General features: G+C 31.7%; 2 protein-coding genes across 4 annotated transcripts; both read right to left on the bottom strand.

The window, feature by feature from the left end:
* Positions 1-3,184: 3,184 nt before the first annotated feature.
* LOC109177459 (cytochrome b) lies at positions 3,185-19,772 on the bottom strand. Its single transcript, XM_019326854.1, has 3 exons — positions 19,768-19,772; positions 16,608-16,613; positions 3,185-3,709 (listed from the first exon to the last, which is right to left on the bottom strand). The coding sequence occupies exons 2-3, from the start codon at positions 16,608-16,610 to the stop codon at positions 3,194-3,196; spliced, it is 519 nt and encodes a 172-aa protein (XP_019182399.1). The 5' UTR covers positions 16,611-16,613; positions 19,768-19,772; the 3' UTR covers positions 3,185-3,193.
* LOC109177458 (auxin transporter-like protein 3) lies at positions 5,649-10,588 on the bottom strand. 3 transcript variants are annotated; one of them, XM_019326852.1, is made up of 9 exons: positions 10,400-10,588; positions 10,105-10,284; positions 9,811-9,996; positions 9,595-9,707; positions 8,578-8,761; positions 8,118-8,215; positions 6,874-7,081; positions 6,517-6,774; positions 5,649-6,114 (listed from the first exon to the last, which is right to left on the bottom strand). In XM_019326852.1, exons 2-9 carry the CDS (start codon positions 10,282-10,284, stop codon positions 5,917-5,919), a joined length of 1,425 nt encoding a protein of 474 aa, XP_019182397.1. In that variant the 5' UTR covers positions 10,400-10,588; the 3' UTR covers positions 5,649-5,916. The 3 variants fall into 3 exon arrangements, with proteins under 3 accessions (XP_019182397.1, XP_019182398.1, XP_019182396.1); XM_019326853.1 differs by having other exon boundaries at positions 10,408-10,588; XM_019326851.1 differs by having other exon boundaries at positions 10,105-10,588.
* Positions 19,773-23,483: the final 3,711 nt, after the last annotated feature.

Below are 23,483 nucleotides of genomic sequence, written 5' to 3'. Positions count from 1 at the left end.
TGGTGGTGGTGGTGGTGGTGGCGATGGTGGTGGCGATGGTGGTGGTGGTGCTGGGGTGGTAGTGGTGGTGGTGGCGGTGGCAATGGTGGGGGTGACGGTTGTAGCGGTGGTGCTGCTGCTGGGTGGTGGTTCTGGTGGCGGTGGTGGTGGTGGTGGCGACGACGGCAATGATGGTGGTGGCGACGACGGCAATGATGGTGGCGGCGGTGGTGATGGTGGTGGTGCTGGGGTGGTAGTGGTGGTGGTAGTGGTGGGGGCGGCGGCGGTGGTGGGGGCAGCGACGGTTGTGGCGGCGGTGATGGTGGTGGTGGCGACGACGGTGGTGAAATAGGATAAATTTATATATAGGATAAAAAAATTAGGTTAAAGAAAGGGGTAAAAAAGAAAATAGATTCTAAAATCTATTCTTGAGCGTTCAGTAATAGGCTAATACCAGGGGGCCCTAGTAATAGCTATTACCTTATTTGAGGTAATAGGCTATTACCAGGAATATTATTCCTGATAATAGAAATGGTTACCAAACAAAGGAATAGGCCTATTACTGGGAATGTTATGCCATTCCCGGCCTATTCCGTGAACCAAACGGGCCATTAATGAATTTTCTTTAGAAACCAATATAATTAAATAAGCCTATCTAGCTAGTTATGCATTTACTAGGCCGGATAGCTTTTATTCGATCTTGAGTTTTCCTCTTCCATCGATCATGTCTTTCATTTTCAGCAGTTTCTTTTCTTGTTAGGTCCGGAAAGTGAACTGTGAACATTGCTTTCTGATATGTGGAAAAAGGCTTGAAAAGATGAAATTGCAAAGCAAAAAAACTCCCTTTTTCTCCACATGTTCATGAAGGAAACCTACTCCTATATATTGTGCTTTATTTTAAAACAGACTTTATTCACATGAGCCTACCCAAGCTCATCTCGTTGGGTCATTATATTTGTGCTTTTAGGATCCATGTAGTTTAGTCCTATCTTGATAGAATTTGGTGAAGGTCTACCCCATGTATAGCTTTATGGACATGCATCTATCATTATCAATGGATATATTTTATAAGTCAAATGCATGGGTGTTCACTCCAAAAGCAATTTACACTGCAATCATAAATTTTATTGCCTTAAATTCATCTCCAAGGCCCCTTGCAACTAAAGTTCGTGGTACGCAACTTTTGATGATATGTACGAATATGATATCTTCCGAGAGAAATCCGTAGCTACTACGTGAGGGTGTGTATTGTGTAAACCCTGTCCTATGCATAAGGGTGCTGCCTAAGCACTTGGAGCCCATCCCATAGGTCGAGGAAATTTTACCCTTAGGCGGACATTAGTCGACTGGCCTATTGGCAGATCGACTAGGCAGCCTAGGCGCCTGAATCGCACAACTTAGACAAGTTCTGCCAAACAACCTTGCATTTCGGAGGATCTAGGAGTCGAAAGGCGGGCTGGGGCTTATTCATTTAGGACTGCACAAATAGACTTTTATAAGCTTATTTGTTGTTGATTTATCTGAGCTCTTGGATCCTACGGTATGGGTTGTTTTCCAACCATCTAAGTGGAACCCTTTCTTTCGTAGAATGAAAAAAAATTGTTTAGGCTAGTTTCTCGATCATTTGATTTTGCCAAGTTCTTGTAGTACATTCACTTAGGGTGCGTTTGAAAATCCGTAAAATGACTTCCGGAAAATGTTTTCTGAATTTTCAGTGTTTGGCAAGAGGTGGGAAAATGAGGTAAATGGAAAATGATTCATTAGTCAAAGAAAAATATGTATGTTTTGGGGGAAAATGACTTCCCCTTTTTGTTGGGAAGTCATTTTCCAAGAGATGCACATGCAAAATTTTTCGGGCCTAATTTTTTGCGGGCTTTTGCGAGTCGGCCTACCAAACTCGCAAGCTAGGGTTCATGCAACCAAAGCCCGCCCCATGCGGGTTGACGGGCCTCGCGGGCCGATCCGCGTTTTTTTTTTTTTTTTTTTTTTAAATTCAAAGTTAAAAAAAAATAGTCTACAAATAATATTAAGTTTTGAGTAAATACCCAAAATGGTCTCTCGACTATAGCTAAATTCACAAATTGGTCCTCGACTTTCAATTTCAACCAATTAAGTCCTTAACTTTGCAATTTTAACACAATTTAGTCCTCTGTCTATTTGACCGTTTGTTGACTGTGATTTTTGAGGATATATTTGTAATTTCATGGTCCATCGTTGGTTTTTTAAGGTTCCGGTTGCATTTCCAGACCGCACTGTTAATTTGAATCCACCGCCGAAAGCAATCTACCAAATTCGGTCGCCTTTCTTCATCCTCCCATTGGGTTCAATGTAGTTGAGTTCGTACCAGAGCGAAAAAGACAACGTGTTTCCGAATCGGTGCAACATCATCCTGGAGGCCTCCACGTGCTCTGACGAGAGCTGCAGGTTCTTCTGGAGATCGTCGATGACGGCGCGGCCGCCGGCGTTGATGTAGAAGCGTTCGAAGGCCTGTTTGAAGTTGGGAATGTAGGGTTTCCATATGGGATTGAAGATTTTTCGGCCGATTAGGGTGAAGAGGAAGAGGAGTTGCTCCAACACCGGGAGAACAAGCGAGCCGATTGTGGTTATGTTGGATTTGAGGGCTTCGCCGACGGTCTTTTGAGATGTTGATTCTGACTTTCCCTTGTGGATCTTTCTGCTCGTAAACGTAGTGGTAGGTTTTGTCGTCGGTGCCCTTGTGCATGGGGACCACGTGCATGAGCCGGTAATGGCCCCGACCCGAATCGTGCTTTATTTGGACACGAGAATCACGATCAACAAACGGTCAAATTGATGGAGGATCAAATCGTGTCAAAATTGCAAAGTTAAGGACTTAATTGGTTGAAATTAAAAGTCGAGGACCAATTTGTGAATTTAGCTATAGTCGAGGGACCATTTTAGGTATTTACTCTTAATTTTTTTGTATTAAAAATTTAAAAAATTACATTTTTAGAAAAGAGTGCTATTCACAAAAGGATTTTATCAAAAGTATCAAATAATTAAAATTTTAAAGTATTCAATTCTTTTCATTTTCCTACTCATTTTTTGGAAAATGAACCAAACACACAAAGACAGTTTTCCGTTGTATAGCCGAACACCAGAAAGGAAAATGTTTTCTGGAAAATGTCATTTTCCAGAAGTCATTTTACTAGTTTCCAAACGGAGCCTTAGTTACTTACGGAGAATTTTTCACTAATCAGATGTGATCAGTCTCATCCGTGTAAGAATTAGGAATTCCTCTTCCAACTCGTCCCAAAATTGGTGTTATGGCAAAGAACAAGAAGAATACAAAAGGAGAAATTTGTCCAATAGTAACAAATGGTGCCTCCACAGGTTGACATCCGATCCAACCTAGTAGTAAGAAATCTGCCAAAAGCAACCAAAATATTCCTTGGTGAATCGGGCGAAAACTTAAACTACGTACATATATACTTTTAAAAAAAGGTAAACCCAACAGACATATAAAAACTGGTGCTATTGCGGCTACACCTCCCGATTTGTCAGGTATACTACGAAGAATGGCATAGATCGATAGGAAATACCATTCCGGCACAATATGAGGCGGGGTGGGCATCGGATTAGCAGGTATATAATTGTTGGGATGCCCCAAAACATTAGGAGCATAAAAAATCCAAATGGAAAAAAAGATAGCAAAAGCTACCCAACCTACTAAATCCTTTACATAAAAATAAGGGTAAGAAGCAATTTTATCCTTGGCGCCCAAGTCAGCCAACTCGGCCGAGTGTTTTCATATTATTATTACTTGTCCGCCTAAGCGCTAGGTGCCCGGTGCCCAATTAGCACCTAGCACAGTAGCGCCTTCTACAAAATTGGTATTGTGACCCTTGTTAACCGGCCGACACAATCCAAGAATGTTAATGCCTGTTTATCAATTTCCGGAGCTGTGAACCGGCGATTCGTAACCAAAACCGAACGGCGATCATGTCTTGTTTACATACCCCTCGGTCTTTGTTTTATTCTTTGTGATAGAAATAAAGTCCTCTCTTTATATGTGTGTGTGTATATATATATATATATATATAAATATAATTGAGTTAATTCCATTTTTTGTCCTAGATTTATAGGTGACAATTCATTTTTAATCATTTTTCATAATATCTATCCCCTTTTGGTCCTAGTATTATTGTACCATGAACATTTTTTGTCTTCTGTCAACAAAATCGTTGAAATGTCATTAAATACAAGGACATCTCGATCTTTTTTATACAAAGTGGGTTGACCCGTTTTATTTTTATTTTTATTTTTATTTTTAAAAAAATCATAATTGAAAACCTAAATGCCTTTTGCATTTTACGGAATTTAAACGAGTTTGTTGATGGATGACAAAAAATTGTCATACCACAATAATATTAGAATCAAAGGGGATGTTCTGAAAAAAAAAAAAGAAAAAAGATTAAAAGTGAATTATCACATATAAACCTAGAATAAAAAAGAAAATTAAGTCTAGGATCAAAGCTATATGAACAAAAATGGTTGGATTTGTGATGCACATTCATCACAACCATAATAAATATTTGTTATAAAACTTGTCAAGATTAGTGTTTGAATTCGTTTGCGGAAATTGTAAAATGGGCAGCTTCCTTTTGTTTATTTCCTGCTTTACAGACATAGTTAGCTGTACGTACGTGCTTCAATGGCTGTTGGAAGTACGTACGCTGCAGTCATAGGTTAGGTATATCTCAATAGTTTCAGTATTCCCTACCATCATCTCTTTTTCTTCAAGGGAACAACAAAGAAAAAGACAATTGATTCTTTTAATTTAGGAAAAATTGTAATTTATGTCTATCTGTATCCATAATATGTCAATTATCTATGTCATCCTTAAATTATTAATAGTGCAAATATTGCCACTCAATTTTTAAAACGGTACATATATTGCCATCCATAGTGTAAATGTTGTTCCTCGATTTTCAAAACGGTATATATATTGCTCATCCCGTACCATACGACATTCATATTTTTTTAAAGGTGAAATTCAAAAAAAATAATAATATCTTTCACATTTTATAATTGTTGAAAGAAACATATGAAATTAAGTAAGTATTATTATATTTTAATTCTTACGATAAAGGTGAAAAGAGTTGAAAAAAGAATAGAAAAAATAAAAATTAAAAATTAAAAAATATCATAAGTTCTTTTTGCGTACACTAATTTAATAATAATAATAATAATAATAATAATAATAATAATAATAATAATAATAATAATAATAATAATAATAATAACATAAAAACAAAATATCCATTATTATTCGTACTACTATTAATTAGTACTAAAAGGTTGGAAAAGTATTGTCCACACAGGCTTAATTCACTAGTTTGGTAGACAGTATTTGGGAGAGGATACCATGTTCGAATCTTAGTAGCAGTAGCATAGGAATTATGTCCAAAGTAAATGTATTTGGCTAATTATGATTTACATTTTTTCAAATGCTGAGAGTTGTATATATACAAGTACAAATTATTCATTTTGTGCATATAATATATCACATTGTAAATTATACCACAAAATGGCTATTTTAAATGGCCAAATTTTGTAACAATGTTTAGATATAATTGTAACCAGGAATAAATGTTTGGATTTCTAACTCCAATAAGCCAAAGGTTTAACACTACGTATATAACAATACATTATATGCAAGACCGACGAATATCATTAATAAAACTCCACAAAAACAAATGGAGTTACATTTTTAGATGAGACAATGGGAACACATACACAAATAGTTACTATTACAAGAAAGATGGAATAAAAAAAACACTAAAAGTGTTACAAATTAAATAACAAGCACTTTACACACTCTAATATGTATCTTAGTACGTCTTTCAACTTGGGTTGGTCGCATAATATATAGTCAATTTAAGATCAAAATACAAACAATGTAGATATGTATAGCGTTCAAGCAGCCTTGTGCTTAGGACATTGGTAACACTTGGCAAAGAGACCAAATGTATTAATTTGGCGGACAAAATTAACCATGCTTGCCCACCCTCCAAATCCAAAGCCAACTATAAAAACCCATGCCACCACAAATATGTTCATACAATAAAACCCTGCCCAGCCTCCCATGGATGATGGTGGTTGCTCCACAGCATTCTGTATAATTATAAAATTAAAAACAATCATTAAAACTATATATGCAACATAAATATTACTATTAGAACAATCACTATTGAAACTTTTGTCATTTCTAACGAATAAAAACCGGTCGTTAGATGGTAATTCTCAATGGGTAAAACAAGTTTTTGGTCAGAACTGAAATTCAGAAAAGAAAAAATGACACGTTTCTCCCTGAATTATAGTCTTATTATAGCATTTTTCCATTTCTGTTAAATGGGCATTTTTACCCTTAAAAATAAGGACAAAACATGGTATTTCATTTATTTTTCTTCTTCAACAAATTATTGTTTAGATGTGGAATCATAATAAATGCAAGAAAAAAAAAAAAAAAGTCGACATCATTTGTAAATATTATAATTATAATTATTAAGTACATACCTCTCTAGCAGCGGGAGAAGCAAAGGTGATCATGTGAGCCATAGCAGGGATAATGTAGACAGTGAAGCTAACAAGAAGGGATCCAACGGTGGAGTTGATGGGACCAAAAAATGGGAAAATAATTGCCAGAAACCAGATTGGTATCACCACTGGGAGCCTCGCCAATGCACGCTTGAACAGACTCTTAGTGTTGTGTACTCCGATGAACTTCTCCCACACAAAATACAAAGGGGTGCAAGCAAATCCAAACGTAATGAACTGCATGTATATATACATTTAATTATACATTTATTAGCTAATTAATTAAGAATGTAAATTATGGTGACTCAACTTAGTGGCTAAGCAGACAATAATTACCTGATGAATAAGCATGAGGACGACAGCAGTGTCTCTAAACCCAGTTCTAGGGAGCAAAGAGAGGGCATTGGAATGGTCAAGAAGCATATCACCAAATGCCCAATACACAGCACTTGCTGATGGCAAGGTTAGGGTGAGCACATATATTGTTGCCACCAGGTATATTAGCTTGAACTTCTGTGGCTTCCACATAGCATGCATTATCTCCCTGCACCCATGCCCACAAATATATCATACTAATCATATCATCATCATCATATATCTTCCTCACTTTTGGATACACCTTATGTATAAATTTGGTGAATTTATTGTTCATATATATATATATATATATATATATATATATATATATTAATCAGGTGAAAACCAACCTTAATCTGCGAACTGCGAACTTGGGAAGGATTGCACTGTAACTATGATTGCACAGCTACGGCTCCAGGTATGCATGAAGGATCTTGCGGTGCAATCATATAGTAAGTGCAGTGCAATTCTTCACAAGTTCGCAGTTCACGTATTGGTCAAGGTTGGTTCTCACATGATTATATATATATATATATATATATATATATATATATATATATATATATATATATATATATAGGTTTAGGTGAGGAAAAAAGTGAGGACTAATTTGATTCATCTGTCTGAGTAGATCAATGGGTTGATAGTTGTGAAAAATAAATCAGAAAAAGGGTAGGTTTATTTTATAAATATTGTAAATTTAAAATTTTATAATAATAATAATTATAAAATTGGCTCCATATTTTTTAATAAAACCTTCAACCTTTGATAAACACGGATGGACGGATGAAATTAGTCCTTATTTTTTACAGAATTAAAAGACCATGTTTAAGATTTGACCAAATGAATGAATCATATTAGTCTAGACTTTTTACATGAAAGCATGTTCTCGCCTGAACCCTTCTATATATATCTCTAAGTAAATATATATAATAGATCTAAGTAGTTACATTCCAAGCTAGAAGGCTAATATTATATTATTTAATGAAGATATTATGTTGTGAAGAATCTATCTAGGAGTAGAAGATACAAAAGGTAGACACCAGATTTCAAGGAAGCATGTTCCCAGTCAAGAGAAAAGGAAAGGACTAAAGTATAATATATTCATGTGTGATGTCCCCATTCAGAGAGGCAGCAAAGTGTCTCAAGCCATAAAGATATGTTAAAATATTATCACCAACTTGTAATAAGAAAAAAAAAAAAATTAAAAAGTTGAGGCTTACACTGTCACAGCATGGCCACCAAAGGTGTAAAGAATGTTTGTAGCCCCAGTGAAGTAGAGAACTATTTTGGCTGGCCCTGAGTGCTTCACTCCCTCAATCTTGATGTGATCACAACACCCATCATTAATATAGTCTTTTAAATTATTGAATCAAACAATTTTACAACTTAAATCAATCCAAATCACACTTTATAGTATATATACAAGCAATAATTATATGTACATAATAATACTATCCCTATATAGTTTTGACACTGTATTTAAATTATGTTGATACTAATATGTAACGATAAGATGTAGTACTATAAAATATAGGTATGTCCCTAGGGTATAACTCAGTATTGACAAGAATTAAGATATTTAGTGACAAAGACCTGAGATTTAGGGTTTTAAACAAGTATGGGTATGTGTCTATATATATACACACATTTATGTTTATATATATATATTTGAAAAGTTACCTGTCCATGGACAAGAGAAGCAATGGTTAGGTACCATGCAGTGTAGGTGGTCATGAGAAGGCCTAAGAATGACCAGATTCTGTAGTTGTGAAATGATGGGATGAAAACGGTAGTGGCACAACAAGCTCCAAATATGTATGTCCAAGTTCTCTTGTCAAGATTGTCATTTATGTAGTAGATATTACTGCAACAATAAATTGTATATATATTAAAAAAAATTGTGTAAATATTTGTATCGAATTATATATATTGCGTAATAAAACACGTGTGTATTTAATTTAAAGATAGTTATAAAAAAAAAAAAGTAAGTCTTATAATTTATTTTAAGTGACATATATCAATCATTTAATATTTAGAAGTAATTAAACAAAAGATAGATTAATAATAGATCAAATAACAATACGACAAACACATGTGGGCCAGGGTAAAATTGAACTAATACGGAGTACTATTTTGGGTAGGTCACTTTTGTAGATTTTTACTTAATAGTATTTATTGTAAAAAAAAAAAAAAATTGACATTTTTTTTCACTTAATAACTTTTCTCAAATTAACTAAACTCAGTTCAAAATGTCTAAAACACTTTACTTTTACCAAGTTGATCATTTTCCGTATTAGGACATTTTAACTTAAACCTTATATTGTTTAAAAAAAAAAAAACTTAAACCGTATTTGTTGATTTGAAAAAGTTATTTAAAAAAATAAATGTATAGATGGAGGACTAAAAGTGAGACAGTAGAATGGAATTAATTTTGGTCAAAATGAGATAAAGAGTATAGTAATTAAGCAAGCTAGCTAGCTTCCACTATCCAATTAATTAAAGGAAAATACTATATGTGTTCTTATATTTTACTCCCAACTTTTATTATTACACACAAAATCTTGATGTGGACACTTGTATTGGGATGGTGGGACCCATAAGAAAAAAAGTAGCTTATCAATAACTGGTCATGAAGTAAAATTTCGAAAGTGAGATTTGAGAGGGTTTGTAGTAGAAGTATTAATAAATTAAAATTACCTTGCACATGCAATGAGCTGAATGACAGATCCAAAAAGAAGAAAAGTGCAGTTGAAGAAGAGGCCTAAATTTCTCCAGTGCTTTCCCAGTAGCCCATCAAGAACTTCAAACCACTGTATAATTTGGACAGAGAGAGAGAGAGAGAGAGTTAATAAAATGCATATATATTTGAATATATACAAGAATTGAATTGAAGAAGATTAAGAAGGCAGATACCTGAATGACATGGTTTCTAAAGTCAACTTTCTCTCTTTCCTTTCTGGTTCTGTACTCCACATAAAGCACACTTATGAGATAAGCAGTCCAGCTCCCCATGAGCCCATAGAAGAGCTGGAATATAATTCCAGACACCATTCCCAGTTGCGAAAATGAGTATGGCAGTGTCAGCAGAACTTGTGCAACCTACATTACCATATATACATTATTACTATTATATCAATTCAAAAACAAAATACATACATATATACTATATCTGGTACGATGATCGATGATCTGAGCGGGCGAAAGTACCTGATTAGAAGCACAACTAAACCATGCATCATACACAGAGCCGCCATGCCAGAAAAGCTTGGAGAATTTGGTCTTAAAAGACTTATTATTATTATTATTATCAGAACTGCAGGCTTCTTCGTGTTCCATCTCTACGTAGTTCCCGGCTATCACCGTTTCCACCTTCTCTGAAGCCATCATATATTATATATATATTTGATGAGACCGGAGGGGTGTGAATTGAAGACTAGCTTCAAGTACCTACAGTGATATATATATATATATATATATATATATATATATATATATATATATATATATATATATATATATATATATGATGAACAACCAACTTCCAATTCAATTCTTTTAGTATATAGGTAGCTTAGCTAAGCTACTAGATATAGAGAGAGAGATATATATATATAACTAGAGATGGCCTGCCCTGCCCTGCCCGGGGGCTAGCTAACTCGTCTCATACTTTTTCTTTAATTCACCTCATTCAACTTCCTTCTACTATATATACTTCTTCACGAGTCGCAATATTCATTATATTACTCTCACCCAACTAACTACTCTTCTCGATCTCCTTTTATTATTTGGCGTTGCAACAATTAACACTTTAATTAATTGAAATAAGGGTCAAATAGGTCATCGAACTACACAAATTAGGTCATTGAACTCAAAAACAATGCAATTGAATCCCTGAACAATGCAAAATAATGCAATTTGAGCCAAATGTGACATGTTTACCTGGTAGATTGCTGGTGTAAAGGTTATTCGTTCCAGGCAAAGGGACCTCTTCGTAAAAATAAAAAAAAAATAAAAACAAATAAAAAACAAAAACAAATCTCAGCTTCGTAAAAGAAGGTTCTTCGTCCCCGGCCGGAGACGAAGATGAGATCTGTTTTTTTTTTTTTTTTTTTTTTTTTTTTTTTTTTTTTTTTTTTTTTTAATTTTGTTATTTAAATGTATTAAAATAAAATAAAAAATAAATTATTTTAATATGATAACCTCCACATTAACAAATTAACACATAAACATGTCACATTTGGCTCCATTGCATCATTTTTTATTATTTAGGGATTCAATTACATTGTTTTTTAGTTCAATGATTGTATTTTCGTGTAATTGAGTGACTTATTTGATCATTATTTCTAATTAATTCATTAATATAATTAACACGTCCATAATGATGTCATCCAAAGTGTTTGTCGCAGGCAAATTATGTTGTGCATACGAATGCAAAAACGATATCGTTTTGCATCAAAACGCGCGTCCTACTTAAAATAAAAAAATCAGTTTTGATTCCCAACAACAACATTATGTTATTCATTTTTTAGTTCATTCATTCTAGATTTTTAGTTATGCAATTCTGGATGTATAGTTATGCAATTCTGGATGTGTAGTTATGAAGTTATGGATGTGTAGTTATGCAATTCTGGATTTATAGTTATGAAGTTATGGATGTGTAGTTATGCAATTCTGGATGTATAGTTATGAAGTTATGGATGTATAGTTATGCAATTCTGATGTGATGAATTTCTTAAACGTCGTGTAATAACTATACATCCAGAATTACATAACTACCCATTTCTTAAACGAATGGGTAACTGACGTGATGAATTTTGGCACGAAAGCAATAGTCGCGGATGAAAATTGGTAGTAAAACAATAGTCGTGGATGAAAATTAGTAGGAATTAAATATGTGGATCAAAAATGACATTTTACTAATACTCGTTGGACCAAAATTGGTATTTGCTCATAATTGTAATTAGCTAACTCAATAAATAATGGAAAATGCATAGGGTGGGAGGGTGTAGTTAGCTTATATTTGTGATCAATGATTGAAAAGCTATGGAGCTGAGGGACCTAAAATGGTGACCTTTGAATGTCGTATTAGGTTACCCTTTGAATGCGATTGAACAACTACGTTTCCAACGCATATATATGGACATCTAAAATATGATAAAACACTTTTTTTAATTTCCTCATCTTGGTTTCAACTTTCAATGGAATGATTTCTCTTTCTTTCTTTCTTTCTTTCTCCTCATTACTTTATTAAAAATATAAAGGAAAAACATGCATTAACAAATAATCCACTCTGATCTAGCTAGTTTTAGAACCTATAGCTGATCTGTATGCTGTTACTATACACTTGTTTCTTAATTTGCAGGAATATAATATGATGTTGTTAAGATAAAGATAATTGTTTATTGATTTTCTTCTGAATCCGTATAATTACAATTTTAAAAAGTTATTGTTTCTAGTATTATAAAAGATTGAGTTCTTGTCAAAAAAAAAAAAAAAAATCTTCTTTTATTATATATTTGATTGAGAATAATATACACTGGGGTGACATGAATCTCATCAACTTATTCAATTGACAAGTAAAAGATTGACTACTATACATGAATATGATTGACTAATGTGTAGTTGCCAGGCCAAGATAAAGTAATGCTCAACCAATTTACAAGGTGGGTCTTAGTCCATGGTATAACAACTGACAAATTTTACTGTGGATCATGGTTCATGTAGTAATGTGTAGTGGTCTATAAAATAAGTATCATTCTGATTACATTTTAGTTTCATTTGATAATATTGCTCTATTTTTTAATTTCATTTTTCACACACTAGTTTCATTATAGCAATACCAAAATATCATTTTAATTCTACTACAGTTTCATTTGACATTATTGTATGAGTTCTATTTTGTTGTTTCATTTTTCACACACACTAGTTTAATTATAATAATGCTAAAGTATTATTTTAATTACACTCCACGCTCATTTTACAATATATGTTATTGTATGACTCTGGATTTTAGTTTCATTTTAACAATATTAAAGTATAATTTTAATTACACTACAGTTTCATTTGACAATATACGTTGTTGAATGAGCTCCGTTTTTTAATTTCATTTTTCACAAACTAGTCGTCTGGTAATTGCTCTCCCAGCCAGGATAAAAGATCCCATTGAAGCGAAATAGACTGACTACCGGAGATATTCATGTTACTACGCAAGGCCCGGATCGAGGAGAAGCTGGGCAGCAACTAGTTTACCCTATTGTTTACTTAAAAAACCAAGGCTTCCATTCAGTGCCGGGAGCCGGGAACTCAAAAAGCTCTCATTCAATACAATTTAGAAGCTTTTAGGGAACGCCATTAAGCAAGACTACAGGAACTTGGCAAAATCAAATGAGAAACTAACCTACCTCAACCTCAACAACGAAGAAAGACCCCTATTACTAGTTAGACCGCCCTCGCCTCTAGGAGAACGGAAATTCCTTTTCTCTCGGGATTCCCCTCGAGAGAGTTCAACTCCCAGTCTCAGGTCAAATGCAGCCTTCTTGTTACTTGTAGTTTGAAAGACAAAAGAAAAAGTTACACTAGTTTCATTATAGCAACACTAAAATATCATTCTAATTCTACTACCGTTTCATTTGACAATCATGGTCTACATAGGATTATGGACCATGGTCCACTGTATAATAACTGATAACAACTGGAACTGTACTAATATTGGTGTGATATCTTTTCTTCTAGTATCAAATAAACTGTGGACTGCATGCTAAATAAAGCCCATTGTTTTGTATGAATGAATGCATTTCAAAAAACCTTGTATATATGTATTTTAAAGAATAGGAAAATATAATAAAGACTACATAATCAAAAAATCAAATTAAAGTAGAAATGTTATTTTTGGTGCAACACTTTGTGGTAGGGCAGCTAGTAACAAAATGGGCCTAACCCTCTCATGATCGCACGAGCGGGGTACCCTACCTCGCATACCATTTTTCACCACTTCCCATCTACCACACTAACTCATACACTCTTTTTAAATAATCTTACATTTTAATAAAATTTATTATTATAATTTTTGTATTGAATTTTTACATAAATTGTTGTGTAAACTTTTTATTAATTTATGATAGAATTGATCAAAAAATTATTACATAATGTTCGATCACCCAGTTAATGAATTGGCTAACCCTATCATGGCTTAATAAAGAATTCACGCAATAATTATATATTAAAAATATATATAATGCAATAATTACATATCTAAGTATGAATATTAGGGAGTGATTTGTGTGTGAAGATGTAGCAATATACTGATCAACCAATTCAATAATAACTAATAAGAATAAAAATATTTTGTTTTAAAAAACTTATAAATAATGACACCTCAAATAATGAGTATTATATAGTGATTTTAAGGGGAGAAATTAACTTTTTTTTAAACCTTTTATACACATGAGAATGAGAGTAAAATATCATAGATAAAGTTATAGTCACTATAATTAATACACTATAAACAGGTTTGTTGACGAAAGAACAAAATTGATCATGCTGCAATAATATTATATAGGACCAACAGGTAATGTTCGAAGAAAAAAAATTAAAAATGAAATAACACATAAATCTATGACCAAAAACAGAATTAACTCAAAAAAATTACTCAGTAAAACTTAACTTTATCATTTCGTTTATTTTATTTTTTTAAAAAATTACTCTCTAAAAATTAACTTTATGATTTTGTTATTTTATAATATATATTCCACCCCATCTTTTGAGGGATGTTGTTGATGAGAGCAGAAGATTAGTCAAAGATGAGGTGAATGATTACTGGATAAGGTGGGATTAGTGCTAAAAATCATTAAGGTCACACGTGTGCCAACTGGCTTAATCTTGCACCCTTTCCCACTTTATGAGAAAAAAAACGTTTATTAATTTATATATATATTATATATATGCTACATGGATGCATCATCACTTGTGCTTCCAAATGAATAATGATCTATATATGCTAATCTCGTGTTCACGAGCAGCTTAGCTTTGGAATCTCCATTTTAAATAATCTACATACTAGCAACACTAGTAGTAGTTTTATATAGGAGGGGAAAAAAATTAATGAAAATTTGAAGGTTAGAATTAGTACCACCGAACCTGAATAGTGAATATTTGAATTTGTATTAGATATTGCGTGGGTTTATTAGTTTAAACATAATTTTTTTTTCAAAACTTTTGACTTGTACTTGATACAAGTAATATACGTGTTTATTGATACAATAAGATTTTAAAGTTAAATTTTCAACAACAAACAAGTACAGGGGCTTATGCATGATTCAAAAAGTTTTTTATTAAAAAAAAATTATTATAATGAGAAAAAAATTACTTGGTTCGTGGGAAACACTTTGCTCTTACTTCATTACTCCTAGCTAGACATACATGCACTGCATTGATATGTTTTATAGTATATTTAAGAGAAAGCTAATTAAGACGCGTTAAATATGATATCTTCTATTTAAAACTATGTTGTGCGTGGGACTATATACAAACTTCCTATATATATAAAGAATCACCACAAATTGAAAGCAATGGAGAAATTATAACAAACATAATGGAGTGGCGCAGGAATAATTATGTTGATGGTTAGTGACTTAGTGCCTTGTAATATTATTTTGTCTAAAGCAATAACATCAACATATCCTTAATTCTTATATATTTTCTTAGTCTTCGATCAGGCCACGAGTGTACATGCATAGATATCACATATTGAAAACTTTTAACCCAATTATTATGGTACATTATTACATGCGTTAATTCTATTGGAGGTCCGATCCCTTGTTTTGGTAGTAATTTTAAATTTAACTCCAAACTATTATTTTTATCATTTAATACCTCAAACTATTATATTTTAGACATTTTTTTATTATTTCGATGACTTTTTCGATAAAATTCTATTTTATGTATGAATATTTTCGTTCTTTAATTATTATTTTTTAATTATTTTCCCAATGAGTTAATTCCAGCGGAAGATTGTCTTTGAATTGGTAGCAATTCTAGATTTAGCTCCAGACAATCGTTTTTGTCATTTAACAACCCAAACTATCATATTTTCGACAATTTTAGTCATTCCAAATTAGGATGAGTTTTTTCATGTGAACCCCTATTTTAGGCAAGGGTATTTTGTCATTTTTGTCTTTTCAATTTTTTTTTTTAATTTTCCGGTTTTATGAGCAAGTTTTTTCTTCCGATTTTTGTCTCTTCAACCGTGGATTGCACTATCTCCTTCACCCGGCTCTTGTCTAGCTTCTTCTCCTTCAACCCGGCCCCAAATCATCTTCGTCAATGGTGGTACCGAGTACGTGAGGACCTCCGGGTGTGGAGGAATCATGCTACAACACATGCCACCGGTCGACTTCAGTCTGATCGCTATTGTTTTTGTCCATTATTCTGTGAATCATCTACTATAGTTGTAGAGCAATATATATATATATATATATATATATATATATATATATATATATATATATATCCTTTTACCCCCAATCTTAATGACTTCTACTGTTACTAACTTATTTACTAGGTTTTTAATTTCCCCTTTTGTGCAATCTGTTCCGTTGGATTGTCCCATCCAATGGATCTCATTAATCCACAATCCACACCTAAGGCCCTATCCTCACTTGAACCTTACCCTATATATATATATATATATCTTTTGTGTCATCGGAAAATACCATTTCCTAAAATAAACTTTCATCGGAAGGACTAAAAGTGTCCAAAATATGATAGTTTGGAGTGTTAAATGGTAAAAACAATTGTGTGGGACTAAATTTAGGAATGTCACCAAAGACAAGGGATCTCTACTGGAATTAACTCTTTGAGAAAATTTTTTAAAAAATAAAATTGAAGAGACGAAAATACCATTGCCTAAAATAGGATTTCACCGGAAAAAGTCATCGGAAGGACCAAAAGTGTCCAAAATATGATAGTCTAGGGTGTTAAATGACAAAACGATAATCTGTGACTAAATTTGAAATTATCACAAAAAATGAGGGACCTTCGTTGGAATTAACTATTATTACATTTAATTTTTAATTTTAAATTTTGTCACATTTAAGGTCTGTTTGAAGTTTATCAAAAAAAAAAATATATATATAGTCTGTTTAAAAGACATTTTCAAGTCATTTTCTGCATTTTCCTATATTTGGATATTTAAAAAAAAATAAATTCAAAGAAAATATTCGTTTTGGTCCATGAAAAAAAAAAGTTCAATTTATGAAAATATCTTCCTAGATTTTTAGTTAGAAAATATTTTTCATATTCTTTATTTTTCCATTTCAATCTCCTCTCTCATATCTTTTTAAGTTAGTTTCTTTATTATTGAGCCTGTTTGATTGAGCTTATTTAGGAGCTTATAGTTTATTTGATAATGTTTCCAAAATAAGCTCGTAGCTTAAAATAATAACTTATTTTAGAACGCTACCTTAGATAGAATTTCAAAATAAGCTAGTAGCTTCCTAACTTTTTTTTTTCATCTTTGTCCTTAGTATTTTAAAGAAATGACATCATTTACCCTTCCCAATTAAAATTATTTTCTCTTCTCCTCTATCCGCAACTTTCACCGCAATTATTATTATTTTTATTATAAGGAAAGAGGGATACCCACATATACAAGCTACTACATCAAATGTCATAATAATAATAATAATAATAATAATAATAATAATAATAATAATAATAATAATAATAATAATAATAATAATAATAATAATAATTATTATTATTATTATTATTATTATTATTATTATTATTATTATTATTATTATTATTATTATTATTATTATTATTATTATTAGATGAAGGAGATTGTTATTCAGTTTCATTTTGTATACGCTGCAGTTTCTTTTCAACACAACTACAGTTTCATTTCAATTCAATTACAGTTTTATTTGATAATATAATAAAAATAATACGTAAGACATTGTCAGTTTAAATACACTATAGTATCTGCCGTTTTGGATCACGGTCCACACTCCACAGTATAATTGCTGATTTAGGGCAGTGCCAATAACCTTAACAATCAAAGGTGGTACCAGAAAGTTTTGTAGCCCATCCGTAGTCTCTTCATTTTCTCAGTCCAAAACAGCACAGGCCCATTAAAGAAGAACAAGACTACCATTCTTTTTGGATAATTATGTTGTGCATCCGTATGGTGCATACAGATGCAAAAACGACATCGTTTTATTAAAAATGCGCGTCTCCTTTTAAAATAAAAATCAGGTTCGATTCTCAACAACAGCATTATGTTGTTCATTCATTTTGGAATTTTAGTTCATAGATTATGGAATTTTAGTTCATTGATTCTGAAATTATAGTTCATCGATTCTCGAATTGTAGTTCATCGATTCTGAAATTTTAGTTCATAGATTCTGGAATTTTAGTTCATAGATTCTGGAATTATAGTTCATCGATTCTGGAATATTAGTTCATATGTTGTTGCTGGGAATCGAACCTGAATTTTTTTTATTAAGGGGAGACGTGCGTTTTTAATAAAACGACGTCGTTTTTGCATCCGTATGCACCATGCATGGTGCATACGGATGCATAGCATAATTTGCCATTCTTTTTTAAGCAATCCAAAAAGAATTTAATTACGGAGTAATAAATAAGCTATTAGGAGGTCATGTATTTGAACGATGGTGTTGTCGTGTTGACTCTTTATGCTTCAGTAGGTTAATAAAGTAACTATGAACATATACTACATTGTAACAAAATAAATAGTACCTAAAATAAATAAATAAATAAATAAGGTATTGAATACATTTGGGGGAGTAGACTCCCAAACCTCTGCACTAGATTGAGAGTCAACCGCTTTTCAATAGAGTATGAGCAAGTTGATTCGCTAATCGCTGAACGAAGCAAACATAACAAGAACTAATCGAATTAATGAGACTAACACATTCGCTAAGGACGAGACCTACATATGATAAAATTAGGGGTGTGTTTGGTTCGCACATGGGAATCGGATTCGGAATGGGAATCAAATACTTGGTAATGGTAATGAGTTTTGGTGAAAGTATTTTGCATGTTTGGTAGTAGGGTGGAATTGGAATGATTACCAATATTGTTGTTTGGTTATGTGTGATCCTATAATGGGAATAAACGTTTTAAAATGCAAAAAACAAAAAATTAAGTCAATTTATTCTAATATAAAGACATCAAAAGCACCAATTTGAACAAAAAAAAAATGAAAACAAAAATCTAAAAATACTAATCCAAACTTAAAAATCAAATTACCAATTAGGATTTAGGGGGGGGGGGGGGGGGGGGGGGGGGGAATAATGGAATGAAACTTTTGGGGGCGTTTACTAACAGGAAATTTTCAAGAATTTTCAAAAACTGAAAATTAAAAACAAGCTGAGGTGTTTACTATGCTTTTTTCTCATTTTCAAAACTGAGAATTATTTTCTCTTTTTGCAAGAGTTTAGAGATACAATGAAAATGTGTTTTCAAAATTGAAAACTAACGGATGAACAGTACCAGTACTATCGAATCCTGGCAGACTCTTTTTCTTCTTTCTTCCTTTTCTTATTTCTTCTAAATACATTATGATTGTAACTCCAATATGGCGTCTATTTAGCAAAAATACAGAAACAAATATGGCATCTATTTTTGTAAATCCAAAACAAATTACTACATTTTCAAGATTTTAGATGGGCAAATTACAATATTATGTGAATCCTAACAAAAAGTACATTTTTAATATACTAAATGTGATTACTTTTGTACTGAATGTACATTATACAATATAATGTACACTCAGAACAAAAATAATGTACATTCCTTGAATACAATGTACATTATTTTTATACTGAATGTACATTATTTTTGTACTGAATGTACATTATTTTACAGTAGACAAAATATGGTCCACACAACTTGTATGGACCGTAGTCCACACAATAATGATTGGGTAACCTTCCAGTAAATATATGTTCTCACTTCTCTCATGACAATGATCGTGGGAGGCCTATTAATTTCAATTATTTAACTTGGCGTAATATAGTACTTCTTGAGTATATTCTTTTTCTCAATTGAATATGTTATTACTACGTTATTGAAGGTGATTACCTAAATGCACCCGGTTTTTTGACAAATGCACTATGAACAAATTATAATCATTGATGGTGTACTCAATTTTATTTGCAATATTTTGTAATCACACTTCGTCACGAAACAACTTATTTTAAATTATTGCAATCAATGTTTTGTAATGACCTTTTAATTTGTCACGAAATAACTTATAAATATATGTATCTAGTACATATTTAATTTAGTAAGTGGAGAATGAATTTCGAAAATAAGTACAGGTAAATAAGTTTTCAATTTCAGTTTTCAAAAACAGAGAATAGAAAACAGAGAATTTTCAAAAACAGAGAATAGAAAACAGAGAACAATTTTCTGTTAGTAAACGGGCCCTTTATTTTATTAGAGAATGAGTTTTCTAATTAAGGTGTAATCAAATTCTATAGTAGTGCTCTAGAAACCTGTCAATCAAACAATAACAATGACTTTGATTCCCATTCCTAATAGCTAAACACATGAACCAAACACACCCGCAAGTGCTTGTACCACATTCAGACAATATGTTCCCTACTCATGATTCTTTATAAGGTGGCATCTGTTTTATACTTTCTCAAAGACTTTCAGCCTAAAAAATCTTAGCCCCACCATCAGGGTTTTAACCTATGGCCACCCATATGGAATGATAACAGGATGTCATCACACTACATGGTAGTTGGCAATAATTTCAATGTATTAAATTAGTAAAAATATTTTTTTTATTATATTTCGGGTTTATTTGGATATATTCAAATAAAATGTTATAATACTTTTCATAGGATAAAATACATGAAAATATTAATGATCCTAGATGACTAAAAAGTCTAGAGAGCGTGGTGAATAGATTTTTAAAATGTTTTTAAAATGAATGTTTATAGACAAAATAACTTAAGGTTAGAAAGCTTAATTCCTCATTGTGTGTTACGTGTAACTTCACTATCTTTGATAAAATTAGTTTAGTGTGTAGCAGAAGTTTTGAATTCATCACAATTTTGTTTTAAGTATACACACTATTTTAGTAAATTAATATTCAAGTTTGATATGTTTGAATGTATTTATGGAAGCACTAGAAATTCAAAGAAAGTAATAAAGTGTGTAATGTAAATGAGAGAGGGGGGATTTTTTAGTGGTTCAAATGTGGAATTAATTAAGAATTTTTTGATATACATATACAAGTTACATAGATCTTATGCTTTGATCATGAAACCTACACAAAAGACTACGTCGTTTTTATGAGATTTGGTCACCTAACCTCTCTTGTTACTCTTAGCTCATTAGTACAAAAAACACCATTTGTGTCTATAGTAGCGGATAATAGGTTGTGCTACTACAGATGCATATGGTGCAAACACAAAAAAGTGTCACCTTTATGCATTTGTAGTTTCAAATGTGTAAAGTTTTTTTTTACAACAAACATGTATACTGAACTAGTCCTGACGCATATTCTATCTATTTTTTTGTTAAAAACTTTTAATAATATAGGCAATATGCATTTGTACCTCGGTAGTACAAATTAAATGCCTATTGTATCCAATGTTTAAAAGCAAAATAGAATAGTCTTCTGGACCATGAATGTACGGACTTCAAAAGTATTTAATTTTCTTTGTTAAAAAATACTATAGGCGTCTATACCATCTTGGTACAAATGTCTAAAGTATTTTTTTTAGTAGTTTTATTTATATTGTCTATTTTTTTTAAAAAAAAAAAACTTTTAATAATATAGGCAATATGCATTTGACCTCGGAAGTACAAATTAAATGCCTATCGTATCCAATGTTAAAAAAAAATAATAAAAAAAAAGAATAGTCTTCTGGACCATGAATGTACGGACTTCAATAGTATTTAATTTTCTTTGTTAAAAATACTATAGGCGTCTATACCATCTTGGTACAAATGTCTAAAGTATTTTTTTAGTAGTTTTATTTATATTTATTATTAGCTCCATGTACAGTCAAATTCCAGAATTAAATAGAATATTCTATCATCCATACTAGTCCCACATAAAATAAAAGTCTGTACACACTCTTTCACAAAGTATTTTGTCCATAATTTATGTATCTCATCTTGGCCCTGTTTGGTAAATGACTGTTAGCTGATAGTTGTTAGTTGTTAGCTGAATGAGTTAATTATATAGGGTATAACTAGTTGATAACATTAGCTGATTGTAGAAATGTATTTAGTAAATTACATGTTAGCCGATAACTGTTTTGTATAATTTATTTTCTCAAAAAACTAATCGAAAAAAGTTGTTTTGAGCAGCTTTTTGAATTTTAACATTTTAAAGTTACAAAAAACTAATTAATCAAACACTTATATTAATTTTTTAATCAAATCAAACAATTAATAGTGATCAAATAAGTCAAAATTGACTGATAAACTAACTATTTTACCAAACATGATCCTTATCTATTTCTTCACTACAATACGAGTTAGTGCCTTAATATGCCTACAAAAATTTCAGAGTGTTGATATGCCTACAAATATTTCAGAAAAAAAAATTAATGTATACTATAAAGAAATAATTTAAAAAACACTTAATTTGTATCACACTTTATGTACCTAATCGAAAGAAGTTATATTTTATGCATATTTCATATATGGACTGCAAAACGTAGTATCCACATTCAACGATTCATGGTTGTTGAGGACACTAAACAAAGTATATAATTTATACGAATTGTACGGAGCTTCGGAATGTTATATGTTAAGAATCAACGTCTATATTATCCTATGTTGGAGTCGTGGTAGACCAATGTAGGGTATCTATGGCTTTATTTAATTATTGCTCATTAAGTTATGTTTCTAGGCATGTTAATTTGCATGTTTATACTATAGCTTCTTTAACTTCTTCACAGGACCAGTCTATGTATTGGGATTCTATCCCTCCTGACTCTATTGCAGTTTTGATTCATTAATACAATCATTTTGGTTGGTTTTCAAAAAAAAAAACAAACAAACAAAGTATATAATTTATAGTATATAAAAAATAATTAACTAAAAATTATACTAAATCCTATTTTTATACTTTTACATACTTCCAAGCAACATAAATCTTAGCTCCCAACCTTATTGATTTGCAAATGTTCAGAAAACCCTATCATTAATGCATAAAAATAATTTATACTAATTAAATAACATCAAACTTACGTAGCAAACGTAATATGAAACACTTAGGATGGTGTGTTTGGTTCTTGGGTTTTACACATTATAGGAATGTTAATCAATTGAAAATCATAATGATTGTTTGGCTGATAACTTTTTCAAATACAACTATGAGATTTGATTACGGATTCAATTAAAATTCACATTCTCTAATTCAAAATGGGTATCATTTCATCTTATCCTTCCTTATATGTCACCTCCTTGATCTGTCGCCTCCTCACTACATCTCTCATATTTTTTGTTTTGCTTTTTATTTTATTCATATTGGTGTTTTGGATGTCATTATTTTAGGATCAATTGCTTTAATTTTTTGTTTATATATTTTT

The sequence above is a fragment of the Ipomoea nil genome, unplaced genomic scaffold, assembly GCF_001879475.1.
Source record: "Ipomoea nil cultivar Tokyo-kokei standard unplaced genomic scaffold, Asagao_1.1 scaffold0804, whole genome shotgun sequence".
NCBI lineage: Eukaryota > Viridiplantae > Streptophyta > Magnoliopsida > Solanales > Convolvulaceae > Ipomoea > Ipomoea nil.
The sequence above is the reverse complement of the archived record's forward strand: the minus strand, read 5'-3'. Positions and strand labels throughout refer to the sequence as shown.

Excerpts from the sequence above, each read along its gene's own strand:
- LOC109177458 (XM_019326851.1), bottom strand. The coding sequence starts at position 10,284 with ATGATGGCTTCAGAGAAGGTGGAAACGGTGATAGCCGGGAACTACGTA. Across the intron at positions 6,775-6,873 it reads TCCTCATGCTTATTCATCAG|TTCATTACGTTTGGATTTGC; the intron begins GTAATTATTGTC and ends ATATACATGCAG. Across the intron at positions 6,115-6,516 it reads CTTCTCCCGCTGCTAGAGAG|AATGCTGTGGAGCAACCACC; the intron begins GTATGTACTTAA and ends ATAATTATACAG.